At 44.5% G+C, this 19,920-nt stretch overlaps 1 protein-coding gene across 1 annotated transcript in view; it reads right to left on the bottom strand.

Annotated features, from left to right (window-relative positions):
- Positions 1–228: 228 nt before the first annotated feature.
- GLDC (glycine decarboxylase) overlaps positions 229–19,920 on the bottom strand; it is a 64,821-nt gene continuing 45,129 nt past the window's right edge. The window contains exons 17-25 of the mRNA XM_075596512.1: positions 18,727–18,852; positions 15,926–16,075; positions 15,338–15,450; positions 14,566–14,707; positions 5,769–5,880; positions 5,234–5,329; positions 4,180–4,352; positions 2,513–2,593; positions 229–1,104 (exon numbers count right to left, since the gene is read on the bottom strand). Of these exons, the coding sequence (XP_075452627.1) occupies positions 961–1,104; positions 2,513–2,593; positions 4,180–4,352; positions 5,234–5,329; positions 5,769–5,880; positions 14,566–14,707; positions 15,338–15,450; positions 15,926–16,075; positions 18,727–18,852 (1,137 nt within the window). The 3' untranslated portion in view covers positions 229–960. The remainder of the gene's footprint in view (positions 1,105–2,512; positions 2,594–4,179; positions 4,353–5,233; positions 5,330–5,768; positions 5,881–14,565; positions 14,708–15,337; positions 15,451–15,925; positions 16,076–18,726; positions 18,853–19,920) is intronic.

Raw genomic sequence — 19,920 nt, 5'->3', positions numbered from 1 at the left:
TGAGGAACAGCACCAAAGAGAACTGTTTTGCCATCATTCAATAAAAACGACGATGGAGACTTGTCGAAAAAAAGACCACGGTGCCAGTCTTACATGCTTTGAAAAGTAGAACAACTTTGGATGCAGCACGTGCTCCCTCTGGTTACTAGGGTTTTTATCAATTAGACATAACATATGGGATCTTTTTGTGTAAACATGGTTTTCAACCCCACTCTAGTAACAAGATAATTGTGTAAAACTGAAATATAGTCTTTTATTGGAATGCTAAAATAAACAAATACAAAAAAAAAAATTACAGCCAAGATATGTTAAAAAGTTGTGTAGCGTCAGCAATGTCAGCCATAATAGATCAACATTAGTAACACATCCTGTCGCTTCCTCTTTAATACAAAATGTAAACAGTTACCAAGGTTATATTAATGCATGAGAACATTATGGGGGAATACATGAAAGCTTTGTATGGGTCAAATTCCAGTTTCCAAAAAGTTACAATATTCCTTTACACAGATACAAACCTAAAATTATCTGCGCAGTTTTCCAACTTTGATAACGATTCAAAAACGAAGGACCCTCATTTGAACACCGTAAAAAAACCAAAAAAAAAGCGCTACATTGATTTTAATGCACAGAACACAAACAAAATATATACCTAAACAAACAAACAAACACCCAGAATGGAAGATCCACAATCAAGGCAACTTTGTCTGTCATGGAAACAGAGGCACTGTGTAAAAATCGGTCGGCCTTTTTAATTGCTTCCACCCCATGTAATGATTGTATTCACAAATTTGCTTAGCAGCGATTCATTATTTAACAGTATATAGACGGAGGGAAAAAAAAAAAAATATACACAGTATATAAATCCCCTTTTCAAATTGGAGGGAGAAAGTCATTTGTGTAGTTGAACTGCAGAGATGGGGAGGGTGCCGGGAACTAGGGGAAGGAAAGGGAGTGTGGACTCTACGATGAGGCTCTTTTCTGTTCTGTGAAAGGCGACTCATATACATCCATCGGTGGACAAGTGCAGACCAAGTGCTGATCTCCATAAATATCATCAATCCGAGCAATTGTGGGCCAGAACTTGCTTTCTGGCTTGACAAACGGCTGGGAAAAAAAAAAAAAGAGAAATACATCTAAGATCAATGTAAAAACCATACATTTATTCCCTTTAGAGAGAAATTACAAATATTTACTCTTTCTTCCTAAACAATTTGTAGATTGTGATAACTTTTAATGGAGCAATTCTGCCTATTGGATTCATAGGTTAAATGTGAACCATGGGGCTCCATCAGAGCACAACGTCTCTATTTTTAACCATGGAGACCCCTGGTTTTGTTGCCCATGTTCCTACTGGGACATTTAAAGATTGCCTAGGAAGCTGCGACATCCAAGGATGTTGTTGCTTTCTATTGGCTCTGCAAAATTTAGAGCCCATTTTGCTTTTCCCATAGGGAGCAGAAACACCAGCAACAAAACTAGTAAGTAGCTCAGGTACCTGAGGAACTTGTGGAGCTAAAGAAGGGGGGAAGAGAGGGGATGGGAGGTTTCTTGCTTGCTGCATTTCTGGACAATCATGCCAGTTCTTCATAGATTAAATTACAGCTGTGTTTTTTGAAACATCAAGCACACAGTAATAGAATATTTATTTTATTTTATAGCGCCAGCTGTGTACAGAGCACAATTGCCCCATCTCCATTAAGCCAACTGCCATTTTTATGCCTGAGGCACAATGATATACAGTACAGTGACTCTCTCATGGTCGCAAGGAGCCGACACGGACATTGAAGCAGGGGGAGCCCGGTCAGTACCTTTACTCACTGAGCGACTCTTTCAGCCCATACAGTACAAAATAAACACGGCAAGGATTTAAAAGCCCTGTACACTTTCATTTTATCTATTAGGAACTTTTATGATGGTCCCTTAAAATGTCAATCAAAGCGCCATTTTGTTTTCTTTTACTCCCCTCCGTAGTAGGTGCCGGTAGTCGCTCTACTTGGCTACCAGGGATCACGTAATGTACACTTTTCAAAGCTACCGCACCCTGCGGGCCAATAGGAAGCCGTGTCGTCATCAGGTTCGGCTTCCTATTGGCCCATGTGACGCAGGAGCTTTAAACTTTAAAGCCCAGCCGGGAGCAGCTACCAACACCTACTAGAGAGGTATGTCCAGAAGCAAGGGGTCCCCAGGGCTGAAATTAAGGGGGTTTAACTCGAGAGACCCGCGCTTGGATTGCTCCTTAAGTAGCAGTTCAGCAGAATTGCCCCATAAGTAAATGACAGATAAAATCATTCATCTCTGATGTTCGGGCCTTAAGGGTATTCACATCTGAGCCAAGTTTATATGATCTAAAGTAGCAACTCTGCTGTACAAACAAGATATTTTCTTGCAAAACTATTTTCCCCTTTTTTCAAGTAAAAGTGCGAGAAGGCCCTTTAAATTAAATGGTTTTGAACACGAAAATAACTGGTGGATCGAATCATGCATGTATTTTTCCCCCGTCTCAATCACATACGAGGGGGAATGCAGCCACTTCTCTTGAGTAGGGACGATCCCAGTTAGAAGATGCAATGCACGTCAATGTATGCGGAGACATCTGAAACAAGATATGGGTCTCATCAGGCCATGTGTCAGAACCAACATTAGCACAGAGAAACACTTATGTAAAACTTGCAGACATGAAAGTCAGTTCTGTCAAGTTCATTAATGAGTCAGTACTTACAAACCTCACAAATAAGCCAAATACATGTTGTCAAATGTTGGAGCAATTTGTTTAATTGCAGATAGAGAAGTGCTATTTTTTTTTTTTTTAAATGTTCAACTGCTTTTTCAAAAGATCAACACATTTGGTATCAAATGCTCTCTCAAAGCAAGAAATGAACAGTTGCTGTTTTATGGCAAAAAATTCATATTTACACAAATTTGCAAGTTTTTGTACAAAGTTGTCATCTACCTCTTCTCCATGCTGCTCAGCACCGCCATAATTTAATTCTCGTGTATTCAGTGATCAAAGTGCTTCCATTTTAAACGTGGTGTGAAAAGTGTTACTGCAGATACAACTGCCGGTTGTAGACTGAATTGTTTACGACGCAAACTGAATAAAGGTGAGATATAATAAAGTGATCAAGTGATTACAAGGTAACTAATGATACCAGCCCTGCTAAATGGTGTAGCACATTCCTCCGTTGAACTAGGGTATCATGAATAAAACCGCCATCACTGATACGCACTCTTCCCCCCCCCTCCAAGGTAGCCCTCTGACGTCAGCGCTGAATTGTTGAGGGGTTGGTATGGTGGCCTCCAAGATCCATAAAGCCCAACGTTTCGCCAAATCTGTAGGCTTCTTCTGGGGTCCTCAAAAGCGTTGGGCTTTCTGGACCTTGGAGGCCACCATACCAACCCCTCGATAATCCAGCGCTGATGTCAGAGGTCTACCTTGGGGGAGAGTGCGAGTTTACTGTATCCCCTTTGTGTTTGTTGCATGGAGATAAAACGTTATTGCACCAGCATTTCTGCATGTGTTTCTTCCCACATGTATCAGTGATGGCGGTTTGATTCATGATGCCCTGGTTCAACGGAGGAGTGTGCAAAACCATTTAGCAGGGCTGATGTCATTAGTTACCGTGTAATCACTCTATCACTTTATCACATTTCACCTTTATTCCGTTTGCGCCGTAAACACTCATTTATTCACTCTTGGTATGTTGCAGTTGAAAACTGCAAGTGTTTTTTTGGCAGCATCTGCTTTGCAGAGGAATCATTTAAATATATTGCACATTAAGTATTTGTTTATTGTCACCAGTTTAAGTTTGCACCTTATTGTTTCTACTTTTGCCGGTGGTAGACTTCTTGCCAAGGAAAATCTGTGACCATCTCGCAGTAACTCATGAGATGGTCCACAGCAGGCTGTAATTGCCCATCGGATTAATAAAGCGGGGGCCCCTGCATTTGAATGAGACTCGCAGCCCGGTAGGATTCACACAGTGCGAGTCCCATTCAAATGCAGGGACCCCGCTGTGTCCATTAGTCTGGCTGCAGGATTCTCGCAACGTAGGATGGGTTTAAGTGCAGAATTCTCAAGGCAAGCAGTCTGCAACCGGCAGCTGTAGTTCTCCTTGACAGGTTTCATCCTTTCAACTTTACCTTTTCTCCCTCTATTGAAGCCCCATCTCTAAGCCTTACCTTTAGTGGATTAATCCTAGAGTCCATTCTACCTTCCTCGATTTCAGCGATTTCCTGCCTTATGCTGATCATGGCGTCACAGAAGCGGTCCATCTCAGCTTTATCCTCAGACTCTGTTGGTTCAATCATTAGAGTCCCTGCCACTGGCCACGACATTGTGGGAGCGTGAAAACCTTAAGAGATGGAAAAACACCAGTCAAAAGAGACTGCATACATGACATAACCCAGTGTTAGGCAACATGCGCTAGTTAAAGTACCACATGTGCAGCCTTTGCTCCCTCAAAAAGCTACACACACGTTGCAGCAGTGGGCAAGAATTTCTTCCCACTCCGGTCAACTGCATCGTGCCGGTGAATACTGTCCCACTCCTCTACTTACACAGGGAACCAGTGACAAATACTGTCCCTTTCCTATACCAAATCAGTGCACTGGTCATTAAGCAGCCAAGGGATCTAGGAGAAGCTAACGTCTCTGGTGCCTCTGCATTAGAGAAACAGAGAGGGTTGCATTAGCAGCTATAGGTTGGAGGCCACAGGTGAAGCCCAGAGGACCACTTGCTGCCCACCAATGACTACTTAAAATCTTAATTGTAGCTGCAAAATCTTTTTATATTTAAATTGGAAACCTTGCAGCTTAAGGATGTGGTGTTAGTGGTTGCCCTTGGTCCACATCTTCCAGTCATTTATGTCCCCAGTGTATCTGAAAATGACAGATTCTGTGTATTTAACCCAGACTTCACCACATAAAATATCTTAATTGCAGCATATATGCACAGTATTGTATATAGTTAATACAATTTATTATTAATAAATATAGTCATTAATACAGGCTGAAGTAGCTTAGTGGTAAGAACACTGTCTTTGAAGTCACTATCATCGTGGGAATTGGATTAGATTCTAAGATCTGTGTACAGTCATTGTTATACACGGAAATCATATTATTGTTATAATTATGAGAACCGGCTGGTAAATGGTGTCTTCACATGACTCCATTACAAAGCCCAGGAAGAAAGATGTAGAAGGTTGTATCTCGAGAGACCCTCATGATATCTCACCATAGTCTTGGAGTCTCTTAGCAACATCTACAGCCTCAATGTTAGCAGATTTCTTAAAGGGTCTTGTGTCAAGAATGAATTCGTGAGCTACATACCCTGAAACAAAAAAAAGGTTTTAGAAAGACAAATTGATGAGATGTGAAGCCTTAATACACGAACAATGTCTTTCAGTATAAAACAAGACAAATAATTCAATTCATTGAATTTCATTTAGTAGGTAAGAAAAATTAACCAACTTTCCCATCATTGTGGGTACAGTTCTATAATAATGGCATACCCTATAAATATTTTTAGGCATAAAATAAAATAGGGGCTATTGTGTCCTTAATAAAAGCAGTTGCATTTTATTTTGCTTGCCCAGCACTTAATATTTTTGATTGCAAAGGTCTATTCCGCGTGTCAGAGAGGGCACTTATTTATAAACCATTCAGTTGAATGCACCCTCTTAAATAGCTTTAATAGATAATAGGTTATTTTAAAAAAAAATATATATATATCTGAAGATGAGGTAAATGTGTAAATTTGAGAAACTTGCCTCTGGCCCCTTTGAATAATATTTTGTAGTGATTTTCAAGTCTCTTCGCCATATAGTTTGCGTTCAATATGGCAATCTCTGTAGCGTGCTTCAGACCCTTTGCACCCATCATCTGTAATTTACAAGCACAGAAAAAGCAAAGAAACAGGTTTAACATCTGCTCTCAAAAACAGCAATTGTGAGGATATGGTTAGTCGAATGGTTGATTGCAAGTAGTTTGCAAATGGAAGGGCTTGCAAAGCATCCGTTGTTACACTGATTCCAATGTTGCTTTGGTGCATTATAAGCCAATCTGGCTTAGAAAGGGTTAAAGGTAACAGCATCCAGGCCATCGACAGGGTGGAACACAAGGGACAGGTGTCCCGGGCTCGGTGTCGGCAGGGGGCCCGGTCGGCCGGCGCTGCAAGTTGGGCCAGGCCCGGCGTCCGGTCGCGGCTGGGCCCCGGCTCTCCATCAGCTGCACACGACAGGCCTCGGACGTCAGCGCTCCAGAAGTAAGCTTGGACCAGCGTCCGGCGCACTGCAGCAGAGGGAGACATGGCGCGCATGCCACCGCTGCAACACGTGGGACAGAGACCTGCAGCTGAGCGAGAGCCAGGACCCGGCCTCGAGAGGACCTGGGGTCTTTTTTTTAAATATGCATTGGGGTTTTTATTTTTTATATGTATGGGGGAGAGATATAGATAGATGATAGATAGATCTCTCCCCCATACATATATAAAACACAAAAACCCCAATGCATATTTTTTAAAAAAAAAAGGCCTCAGGTCCTCTCGCGGCCGGGTCCCGGCTCTCCCTCAGCTGCAGGTCTCTGTCCCACGTGTTGCAGCGGTGGCATGCGCGCCAGGTCTATAGACACAGACACACACACACACACACACACACAAATAAATGTGTATGTGTAGATGGTATGTGTGTGTTAAACTAATGTTGCATGTTTAGTATGTGTGTATATGGTGTAGTGTTTGAGAGAGAGGATGGAGAGGGAGGGAGAGGATGGAGAGGGAGTGGGGGGGAGAGAGGATGGAGAGGGAGGAGAGAGGATGGGTGGAGAGGGGAAAAAAGGGAGGGGGGGGCGCAATTTGATTTAATTTGTTATACAGTATAAATATTTTTTAATGTGTCCCGGTTTTTACATTTGAAAATCTGGTCACCCTACTCCCTAATCAACTATTCTGTCTACAGGCCATATCCCAAAGAACTGGAAAACTGCCAGAGTGGTCCCAATCTTCAAAGGGGGGACAAAAACACAGTCTCGAACACTCCATGGTAACTGCCCTCCTAAAAGCCTGCTATGAGATCCATTGTGGAATGGAACAGGTACAACTCACTGGCGCAATATACCTAGATTTTGCAAAGGCTTTTGATACTGTTGATCATGTTATCTTGTTAAACAAGCACCATTGTTCTAGAATAGGGTCCCATGCTTTAAACTGGTTTCACTCCTACCAAAATCAGGTACTGTAGATCCCAATATATGTCTCAGGCTCTAACTCAAACACCTTGGATGTCCCGTAAGACGGTTCTGGGGCCCCTACTCTTGTCAGTCTTCAATAATGCTCTACCTACAGCAGGTAAGGGAGCATCAATGCACATGTATGCGGATGACACAATCTTATATGCATACAGCCCTAGCCTCTCCGACATTAAACCCATACTTCGATCTGATTTTTCAAGACCTGATAACTGGGTTTCGTAAATCAAATAGTTTTTAAACACGAATGAAACTAATGGTATGGGACGAAGGCTACATTTCTAAAGCCCGGGCCATAGAGGGGTGGGGAGAGCAGAGGCGCGCTAACGCTGAGGCTCGCCTGCTTCAGTCAGCGCAGTTGCACAAACTTGCAGGCGAGCCAGCGTGTGCGAAGGGAGCCGGGGGGGAGGTGGTTGGAGGCGGGGCAGTGACGTCGCTGGGCCAATCGCCCGCGACGCACTGACGTCAATGTCACGGCGCCGTGACGTTGACGCTGCTGAAGGCTGATTGGATGTTTTCAGCCGACAGCGCGCTGAAAAACAGCTTGGCGCTCGGCTGAAAACTCCAAAGCCTGAGCACGCCTGCGGACGCTCGCGTGAGCCCCCTCTCCCTGCATCCTCATTGAGGATGCAGGGGCTCAGCGCTGAGCGTCCGCACGCCTCAGCACGGCTGGTCCATCTATGGACGCAGCCTAAAGCTACCAAGGACAGAGCTACGGATCAGAACCGACTCTAAAAAACTAGTGACATGAGCTAGAATGGTGTTCAATATCTAAGCATACGATTGGACTCCCATTTAACATTTGGGTTCCATATTGATACTGACATGTATAGCCATGCATAATAATGGTATATTACTTTCCTCTCTGTTGGCAGTAAGTCCTGATAAGAACGGGTATGCCAGCAGTAGTTATGGAGGTTTTCCCTCACACCCTGGTGAGGTGCCCTATGTATGGAGGGGAGTGGCTGTATGCTCTGAGTCTCTGGATAGTGACATCAGGGATGCGCCTGCCTCCTGAAGTATATAAGGCACAACACAGTTAGTTAGTGTGTGTTCCAGCAGTTATGTGAAGTAGCTGGTACACTGGCGACACACTTTATTCGAGCTCGGCTAGTCCCACGAATTCGGGTATACCCGGGTGTATTGAGGTTTGTGACTGTTTTCTGCCCGAGTGCATTGAGGTATTTTCCAAGCAGGGATTGAAGCATTTTATTCCCGCTGGCTGCAAAACTGCACAGTATATATATATATAATGCATTACAATTCATGAATTTATGCCATCTGGTAGACACGCGAAGCATTGCAGCCTATTAAATCCTAATCATTATCATTTAACAGATCAGCCGCCCGTCAGCCAGGCATGAACCCAGGCTGGGAAGGCAAACGCAACGGGGCTTGTCAGAGGTGAGGAGCGGCGCATTCCAGGTATCTGCCAGGTACATACTGGGTATTTGCTCGAATAAAGTGTGTCGGTGCAGTAACTTGTATTTTCCTGCATAAGGGATTGTAGGAACACTTTGTGACCCTAGTGCAGTAACTAGCGGTACAGGTTGACCGATCAAGCCTGTCTAAGCCACTCTGTGTCCAGGGACCTGGCATAGAGAGGGTCTCCCTAGGAGAAGAGGGAACCCCACTTCAATACGGGAGGGCGTACCTGGCAAAGGGACAGCACGAGGAGATGTGCGGCTAGAGCCGGCAGCTGCCTGGGGCAGTCTGCTACAGCCCAATCTACAATAAAGATGACCTTGTTAACGAAACCCCCACTGTGTGAGTGTGAGATTACTCAGCAGTGGCAGTCACCACCGAGAAGGAGTTCCTCACCAGGACCATCTCCCTGCGGAAGCAAAGATCCTGATGAGGTGGAGGCGCTGCAAATGATGTAAGTTGAACTCGCACCCACTACCTCAGCTACCTGTCCTGATGACATCCCCTAATACCATCAAGCGGGAGACTCAGGAGTCCTGTTGCCTACAGGTGCACCACCAAACACGAACAAGTAATGGGGGTTGGTTGCTAGAGTACCCGGGCCAATGTGAGATTGGGGGGGGGGGGGGAAACCCGTTACAATTGGAGGCGCTGCTGAGATAGACCTGTTAACAGGACAGGCTTTTGCTAGGCACACGCTAGGAAACAGGGAAAGTGTATGCTGCCACTTTGTGCTGTGTTGGGATGGAACCGCAGGGATGACCTGGGAACTTGAGAGGAGTTAGTGGGTCTGGAGAGGGGCTATAGCTGTCCGAGTCAACTTGAGGTAGCGCTAGGGGTAGGATGCCTGAAGGGATAGCCTGTTAACTAGGTCAGGAATCCTGGAGAGGGTCTGCACTAGGCTGACCAAGAGAGGTAGACGCCCAAGTACTGCATGGAAGCCCCAGAGTACTCTAGCCATTCCAGATCACTTACCGAAGGGAGCACAGACTGGGAGGAAGGAGATACAGTAGACACAGAGAGTGAGCCTAGCCTGAGGTAGTGCAAACACGAGTCAGATCTACGTTAGGTACATAAGGTGGTGTACAAGGCATGTTTATTGTACTGATGTGGTAGCTGCCCCGCAGAGCGGAGCTCCATGTACAATAATCCAGTATACAGTGATCGAGAAACAACCGTCAGAATGGAGGATCTGCAAAGAGCAGAAGGTCCAGGATGCCGGACTGAGGAAGAAGAACAAGCTACAGAAGAGACTTTTGTGAGTTTGTTATGGAATGGCGTGAAAGCTGTGGCTGCGCCGTGTTTGTCCTGCCTATGTTCTCGGGAAGGTACCCCTGAGATGAGTGAGGACGACAGTATTGTGAGATGGGAGGAACGAAATGGACTTTGTTATACACCAATACACAAACAGCCAGACGCAACCTCAAATATGGAAAAGGACAATACTAACCAAAATGGCGGTGGGCCAGCTGCAGAAAGTCTTGCAACTTTGCAGTTTGCTAATTGTTGGCCAGGATTGGCGGCAACGAGAAAACTCCACCCTGCTGGGGAGTTTGGCGCGAAAGCTGGAGCCGCGCCCTCATGGACTATGACTCACTGTGCAACTGTGCTGGGTCAGCCTACAAGTCTAAGAGACATCCCCCTAGTTTCAACCAGGGGGAGTGGTTTGCCTTTCCGCCGGATGCCGATGGAGAAAGAAGGAGGAGGGATTGCTCAACCAGCCCCTGCCCTTCAGTTGCGAAGACATTGATCGATACAGACCTCTAAGAAGAGTGCCTCCGTTGGTGACTATGGCTGAACACTCTGAGAAAGTGGACCAGAGTCCCTTGATCTCTACCCATCCCTACTCGGTTCCAGGAGGCTTCCTGATTATTCGCGTAGAGGGTGTGGAGACAGTGGTCTGTCTCTGCCTGCAGTGCAGACTGCCGGGTGGAGCTGTGGGCAGCGAGGCTCGATGCCCTCACTGTGGACTGCAGTATATGTGGCCCATGACAACGTTTGTGCCAGTACAAGCCGTGGGAGTGAAAGATTCTACCCCGATGTCGGCAGCGGAGCTTCCGGGTGCACTATGGAGGGAGAGTGCAGGCCCCGCGGAGCAGGAATCAGGCCGGGTTCTTCAGGCAGAGAAAGCCAGCCATCGGAGAGGTGACCGGAAAGGAGCCCATCGGCGGTCCCCTACTGGAATGCCCCGCCCGAACTGTAAGTTGGAATCCTCGGACGAGGAGTGTGCCCGACTGGCTGATACCCAGGACTTGCTAACCGAGTACCATACCAGTGGTACGCCTTGGCGAGATGCTATACCGCGTGGTGTGGAGACACGGAGTCGAGTGTCTCCAGTACCGCGACAACCCGATCGCCGGAGTCCCACTGCCGTGGTGACTAGCGGGTCGGAAGGAGGTCGATCCACCCCGACGCTGCGAAGCAGTAGGCCAGCACAGTGCTTGTCGCAGACCCAGGGGGTGGGGGTGAAAGAAGAGCGGATCCAGGGCCAGGCTGGACCGCGTAGCAGACGGGCGTTGCCGGATGTCCTCGTGGAGGAAGAGGTCTCGATTGGGGACCCAACCCAAGATGGCGTCGCAGCATGTGCGTGTCCAGAGGCAGTTCCGGACGATCCGAGCGGCATCGAGTGGGAGATGATCGCGCCTCTGCGGTCGAGCAGTGGAAGTCGATCTCCTACGGACAGACGGAATGGGCGCTCGAGCCGGAGAGAGAGGAGCCCAGCTGCAAAAGAAAAGAACGGACTTTGTGGCGGAAGCGAGTCAGGTATTGCGAAGGAGCAGGTCGTAACCCTGCCGATACCTACTGTCCGGCCCCGTCCCCCAACCCCGTCCACTCCCAGAGTTAGTCCCAAGGCCCTAGTTAAATCCCCTGTCCCTGTCACGTGTTCATTCGGGTCTACGTCTAGCCTGGGGATGTCAGGGGATTCCCGGGGTCCTACCGAGGATCGGACTGAAAGCCTGGACAGGGGAACTTCGGATGATGGATCGGAGGGTGGAGGGAGGATTTCCCGACAAGGGTCGGTACCCAGTGATGGTACTAGTGTATTGAGTACCACGGGTAGACACGGATCACAGCCTCGGGGAAAGGTTACGCCATCTGAGGGTACTTCAGGGGTATCATCGGGCGGGCCTGAAGAGGAAGAGCCACTAGAATCCAACTCAGAGGAGGTACGGGAAACTAGATGGTGGGCACCACTATATGAGTGGTATGTCGCCTGGATAGACCGCACCCGTTTCATTTTAGAAAGGGATAGGATAGTGGACCATTGGTGGGCTCCCGGGGAGTTCAGTGATGAGGCATACCTCAGAGAGTTGGGAGTGAGGTGGAACCGAATTAAAGCGGGTTTTATTAAACCGAAGGGTTGGAGGATCCGGTGGAGTCAGACGAGCCCCTGTCATGGGTGTTACCGGGAAGGGCTGGGCAAACTAAATTGACCCGGGCCTGCCGAGTGGAACGAGCCATTATGGCAAAGTATAAGCGGTCTCATGGGCTTGAGTACCCTTATGTCCCCGAACCTCTGATGCGAGAAATAGAGAATAATCGAGAGAGGTGGCTCTGTAATGACATAGAATATTACATTGTTAATAAGGGAGGGGCCATTAAGGGAGTCCAGGCTGAGCAGAGGGTTTCCCAACTGATGAGGGTTTGGAAAATCGGGCGCAGCATTTACATGCACAAAGCGGTGTATTGTAATGAGCGAGGACTGCCCCGAGAGTATAGCGTGACAGTCACCGATGCAGCGGGGCGGGAGGTGAAGAAACCAGACCCTCGACACTATTATTAGGTCCCGAAGAAGAGTGGTCTGATATTTTCTTTAACGCCCCTGCTGGTCAGTGAGCGTGATGTTCTGACATTATTATGTAACCGTGATGATGTTATATATGTAATTTGTGTGTTCTTTCACAGTGTTTCCTGGCGCAAGGTACACCAAATTTAGGCCCCAGCCGGGACGGTGGGGATTCACCAGGGGGAGTATATAGCCATGCATAATAATGGTATATTACTTTCCTCTCTGTTGGCAGTAAGTCCTGATAAGAACGGGTATGCCAGCAGTAGTTATGGAGGTTTTCCCTCACACCCTGGTGAGGTGCCCTATGTATGGAGGGGAGTGGCTGTATGCTCTGAGTCCCTGGATAGTGACATCAGGGATGCGCCTGCCTCCTGAAGTATATAAGGCACAACACAGTTAGTTAGTGTGTGTTCCAGCAGTTATGTGAAGTAGCTGGTAACTTGTATTTTCCTGCATAACGGATTGTAGGAACACTTTGTGACCCTAGTGCAGTAACTAGCGGCACAGGTTGACCGATCAAGCCTGTCTAAGCCACTCTGTGTCCAGGGACCTGGCATAGAGAGGGTCTCCCTAGGAGAAGAGGGAACCCCACTTCAATACGGGAGAGCGTACCTGGCAAAGGGACAGCACGAGGAGATGTGCGGCTAGAGCCGGCAGTTGCCTGGGGCAGTCTGCTACATCCCAATCTACAATAAAGATGACCTTGTTAACGAAACCCCCACTGTGTGAGTGTGAGATTACTCAGCAGTGGCAGTCACCACCGAGAAGGAGTTCCTCACCAGGACCATCTCCCTGCGGAAGCATAGATCCTGATGAGGTGGAGGCGCTGCACATGATGTAAGTTGAACTCGCACCCACTACCTCAGCTACCTGTCCTGATGACATCCCCTAATACCATCAAGCGGGAGACTCGGGAGTCCTGTTGCCTACAGGTGCACCACCAAACACGAACAAGTAATGGGGGTTGGTTGCTAGAGTACCCGGGCCAATGTGAGATTAGGAGGGGGGGGGGGGGAAACCCGTTACACATGCAAAATCTGTGCCAAACTGGGTACACTTTATACGAACAAATCCTCCCAAAGCCAGGTGGTCAGAAAGCGCATTGCATAGCAGATGCTAATGCCAATTATAGACTATGGGGACATAGTATATGGTACAGCACCCCAAACTCACCGTGGCAAACTAGACACCCTCTATAAAACTCAATATGCCGCTTTGTCCTATAATCTAACTACAACACACACATCACTGCGAAATGATCCAAGAACTAGATTGGTCATCACTTGAGTCTAGGCGCAAAGTAAATTTTTCCAGTCTTGCCTTCAAATACTGGACAAGCTACCCGTCTATCTGAACAAACTCCTCACCCTTACAACACACAGCTCTCATCACCAGATATCTGACTCCAAGAGACTGTTCACGGAACCACATTTCAACAAAGAATCCTGAAGCTCTTCTTACCGTGCACCTCACAACTGTAAGAACCTACTAGAGACTCTATAAGCCGCCACCAATCTAAATTCTTTCAAGACCAGTTGTCACACATTTTAATCATGTCTGTAACTGTTACATATGCTCCCAAAATTATCTTTAACTGTTAGTGAAATGTCTTTAAATATAATACATGGTTACATTGAAGGAACAGGGTTATACATTATAACTGTGCTCAGGACATACGTCAAAACAAGCGGCAACTCAATGTATTACTTGCTGGTTAAACATTGGATAAAATCTCATGTATAAATGTGCACAGAATAGCTAAATAAAAAGGTGCTCAAAAGGAAGCTGTAAGTACAGTACAGTTATATTCCCCCACCAGTAGTGGTACTTCACGTTGTATGCTCTTTAAATAAAGTATGACTGCGAGATCAATGAACAATGGATACTGCAATGCTACTGGTAACGTTTTGGAATGAACAATCTTTCACCCACAAAATACATCCGTGGGATTTTAAAATATATGCTTAATGTAAACTATTGGCTTTCTGGTTAATATAAACTAATTGCTTATCCGGTTGAAAAACCTATATACCAGGACAATAATAAAATACAAAGTGATTGCATTGCAGGCAAAGTATACTTGCAATTTGTACAAGAATACAGCTCACCTTAATATAAGCCCAGGAGATGGGCAGGATAGCACTGGAGCCCCAGGGAGCAGCACTTACTGTGCCCAGAGAGCGTGCATTATTGTCCTGCTGAAGTGATATGACTGGATGGCTGGGCAGATATGGGGCAAGATGCTTCTTTCTGAAATGGAAATATTAGTCCCCTTATCATCACCATTTTATTTATCCAGCCTCTTCAGTTTGCAAAGGCTTTTAAGAAATAAGCACACACCAGTACCAGGAGAAGAGCACACTATGAAGGGAAGCCTAGAAATAAAGAAATATCTGCCCTGAGATGCTCGCAATCAATCATGTCCCAGATGTGCACAAACATACATCTTATTTGCCAATTTTATGACATCATGCATCCTGATCTTTGTTTCTCCGGACCACTTCTCTGCTCTATCAACACACTGCTTCTCTTAAGACATAGTTTAGTTTGTTTAGGTGACCAAACAGTCGGGAATAACACTATATAAGCAAGTCAATGTAAAGCCACCCCAGCACTCATGGTTAAGGGTATGGATACATTACATGACCTTCTGGAAGCAAAAGGTGTTTAAAAAAAAAAAAAAAAAAAAAAAAAAAAGAGAAAAAGGACTGCCCTGGGTGCGAGGTGCTTTTAAGTGCGACTAAGCCGAGTCATTAAAAAGTGCTCTCATTTTATATTATGATATTGTCTATTGCACCCAACATATTTCACGGGCGATAAATCATCATCATAATGCACTTTAGTAAAAGCATCAGATAGGCAATGCATCATATTACTCACACTCCAATTGGTCCCATACCAGGACCTCCACCCCCATGGGGAATACAGAAGGTCTTGTGGAGGTTTAAGTGTGAGACGTCAGAACCATAGTCCCCAGGACGACACAAGCCAACCTGTGTGTTAACACAAAGACCGGTTAGTTTCTGCAATGAGACAAAAACTGAGGAAAAGCATTAGTCTGTATAAAACTCTGCAGTAGAAGTGTTATTCCACCTTACAAAACAGCGGCAACTATGATTAATATTTAAGATTCAAAACTTAATTACCGACAACCTCGATGATGGGTATAAACCAGGATATTTAGGTTCTACTGCAACACAGAAGCAATAAAATGGCAAAAAACAACAAACAAAAACAAGCGTGCCATCATGTGCTTTTTGGAAGTACACAAAAAAAGCCCACCAGTTGTTTCTCAACTTGCTCTATCGATCTATATCTATATCTACATCAAAAAGTTCAGCAGAAGCTTTGACTGTATTAAGATCTAATGTTTTCATGTTTCCCCTCTACATGTTTTCACATGAGATATCAGTAAGTGGTTATTAGATTGATAAACACAAAACATTTATTGTATTAGATCACTCTCACCTGAGCATTCATATTCGCTCCGTCCAAATAAACCTGACCACCGTTTTCATGAATGAGGTCACACACATCACTTATGTCCTCCTCAAATACACCGTTGGTGGAGGGGTAGGTGATCATCATGGCTGCCAAATTGTCCTTGTGTTTATCTACCTGTAGCAAAGAGCAAGGGGGGGGGGGGCAGTCTGAACGAGGCAAATCTCAAGATGGACAGAACCAAAATACGTGTGGCCAAAAAAACAAACAAACAGTGCAAGAAAGACTGAAGGACCTAAACATGTATACCCTATGTATAAAACAGTTATGGAAACTCCTGATGATGAATACCTATAGGTTTCCATAGTATAGGTTTAGGAGTTCCACATAAATCAAAACAGGTGCAAGGTTATAGGCGTCTTAATATTGTGAACTTCCATATTTTCTTTTAAAATCATACTATAAGTAGATTGTCTGGGAAGCTCAAGTTTAAATCGGGTTTCTCATTAGACACCATTATTAATTGTTAATTGTTCAGATATCTGTAACTTTACATTTGTCAGAGCAACAAAAAAATTTGCATGTTTAGAAGATCAGCACTAGCCGCTATATTAACTATACTACACAATTACCTCTACCGTTATTTCCAAATTTGGCATACCAGAACAGCCTAATCACATTCTGTGAATTCAAAACGTTAGAAGTATCTGAAGATGCAACGATTTGCAAGGAGGATGTTTGTTTGCAGCCATGAGGAATCCAAAAATGTGTTCAAGAATGTTACGACACCATATACTTTTTCTGGCCGCAGAACCAAACAGTATGTAACTATGACCCTGATCTGACCACCCCGCTGAGGCTAATTTTGGTGTCAAAATAAAAGAAATAGAAGTGCTGCAACTATCTTTGTCTAGTTGCAATAATGAATAAAGAAAAAAATTCAATGAGTACTTCAGTATTAGGTGATACTTTTTAAAATTTGATTAGGACAAATGATATTTTAAAGACAAGCTTCCGAGAGTTCTACTCTCTACCTCTGGTCAAGCAACACATCAAAATAAAGCCAGGTTAGTACCAGCATCTAAAACACATTCCCAGCTAGCTCAAACTCCTACCCCCACCACATCATGAATATATATTTATGTCAAAAAAGAGTGCTACTGAGCGTGGCAAATGTATACAACAAAAGACAGGGGTGCCCAATGCTACATCCAATTGACAAAACATATATGGTAATAAGTATAGAGTTTAAATACTTCAATAATAATAATAATAATAATAATTACTTGGTTATTTAGTTAAACCCAGTGTAGGGTTCACAGTGTAGTGTAGGACCTGCATTTTTGGTTATACCTTGACGTGGTATGCAGGCTTACAACGCTTTGGCCAAAGGGTTTAACTAAATAACCAAGTAATTATTATTATTGAAGTATTTAAACTTTATACTTTATATATTACCATATATGTTTTGTCAATTGGATGTAGCATTGGGCATCCGTCTTTTGTTGTAGTACTAGCATCTTCAGAGTTACTGTACATTATCTTATCTGAATGCGCAGCAGAACATCCATTTTTGTTGTATTTATTTATTTTGCATAAAACCATTTTCTAGTTAGCTACAAATAATGCTCTTGGAATAGGTAATGCTTTGAATACAAATTCTGCATCTCATGTGCTTTCACTAGCCTTTAATAAAAGAGCCACACTTTATAGCATAAACATGAACAATTAATTGTTAGTGGCGTCAGTAATGCATGCAGAACCATACAATCTGCTTCAGTGAACTGGTACAAAAACAATTGAATACAATGAGAAGAGATCTTATTTTTCATGTGAAAAACATTTTCACAAAATGCTTCCTCGTCTACCTTTCTTCTTAAAATATTCCGTTTCTCATACCGAGTTATCAATTTCGATGCTGTGCCAAGCAACCTGAAAAGGTCCGTTAGCAGCCATTTAAAGCATCTATTCTTTACATTCGGAAAGACTTTTCATGAAGCAGCCTTTTGCGCGAACAAAGCAGTTGTAGCCTAGCAACTGATGGGCCAGAGATGGGGAAGATGCATAGTACCAGGTAAATGTTAACCTGCAGCTGTATGTTTTTGATAAATCAGACCTTTTGTTTTGCAGCACATACTTTCCTTCTGTTACAAGAACTATGCAAAGAACCAAATGCAGTAGATAGAACAACCCACTTGAGCTAGGGGGTGGGGGTGGGGGGTGAAAAGTGCTTAAGCTGTTTAGAACTTTACAAAAGGGATGCTCAACCTATAAAAAGGTACGCAGGTTAAAACACGTTTGAAGTGCATTGTTCACTCTGCCAAAATATAACCTATGTATGTTCATATTGGAGCAAATGCTTTTTAATCAATACATTTATAAAATGTCTGAAGTATTCTGATATCTGGGGAAATGGTATGAGGTTTCAGAGACAAAACCTGTGTAGCATACAGAATGGGTGCATTTTGTGAATTCCTTGCATTACATTTTAAAAAGGGACCAAGGAGAGAAAAAAATCCCAAAGCATCCTGAATGAAAAAATACATTGTTTAATTGACATCAGTTGAATAGCGGCTCAGACTGGCCATCTGTATTTCACACCTGGACGCCCGCTGAAATCTACACGTGAAGGTTGTATCTGGTGAATTGTGCATGAAACACTTATATGCACTGCTTGGTGGTCGGTCCCTCTTGCATAGAAGGGGTTACATTTCAAAAGATGAGCCGCCATGGGCAGAACTAATAAAAGTGAGAGATAGTAGTGACCAAGGTATTTGTAAAACATAAAAAAAAATATATATATATATGTTTGAGAAAAATGTATTTACCATAGATTTCAGGTGTGCCACATCAATGCTGCCATCTTTATCGACTTCCACAGGCTGAATTTTCATCCCGGCCATCTGGGCACTCGCTGGGTTGGTTCCGTGAGCAGATTTGGGGATTAGACAGACCTGGAACATGATTTTGCAACTATGTCACTCATTACACACAAAAGAAAAAAATAGAGAGGTGATGCTCTTAAAACATAAAATTGGTATGTTTTAATTATCAGTTCCCATCCTGATGAAGGTCCCAGCAGGACTGAAAAGTTAGAAGGTACAGACCCCACATGCACGGTTATCTCATGTTAAAAACTATGACAAACTAAGATGCTGCATTGAAACTGTATGGTATTCTGCAGTTATTCCTTCACCCATGTCATTAGTTAGCTAACATAGAAGGTATCACACACACACACACACACACACACACACACACACACACACACACACACACACACACACACACACACACACACACAAAGTTATGATGGGTGAAAAAGGCGACAGAAAACCTCCACTGTTAGCATATAGCTAATTAAGAATATCACTTGTGAGCACATTCACATGTCTTAGACAGGTCTGCAACCCTGCCTTTCAACCATTATCACCTCGCATACAATGCTCCCACTGCAGCAAGGGATTCTGGGAGATGACATGCAAATGAGCACACAATGTGTCACCTTCTGCCTGTAATATCCAGTCACATGGAGCCCATTTAAGCTGATGTATCGCCGTTCACACAGCTTTTAAAACACAGCATGGGACTAGCAAAGCAAGTTTAAACCACTCACAGACATGTTTCAACCTTGATGGGTATCATCAGTGTGAGGTTGGTATAAACTTGCTTTGAAATATTTCTAGGCTGGGTAGGTTTACCATACATTTTAAGTTATGGTGGGTGAAAAAGGTGACAGAAAACCTCCACCGTTAGCATATAGCTAATAAAGAATATCACTTGTGAGCACATTCACATGCCTTTCAATGGTTGCCTCATCGTCCAGCCACTTGAACTCAACATCCTGATTAGTCAACCCTGTATAACCAATAATCTTCCTATAAACTGGGCAGGAAGGGCTACATAAAAAATAAATTGATGGGCTTGAAGAAGGGGCGTCAGAGGCCCCGAAACGTTCGTTGCCCCCCTACATGGTTTACGTGTTATTATAAGGCTTTCCTGTTTTTTCCCTCCTTTTGTCG

This window comes from Ascaphus truei, chromosome 1 (assembly GCF_040206685.1).
Source record: "Ascaphus truei isolate aAscTru1 chromosome 1, aAscTru1.hap1, whole genome shotgun sequence".
Classification (NCBI taxonomy): domain Eukaryota; kingdom Metazoa; phylum Chordata; class Amphibia; order Anura; family Ascaphidae; genus Ascaphus; species Ascaphus truei.
Note: the sequence above shows the minus strand (reverse complement) of the source record. Positions and strands in the feature narration are given on the sequence as shown.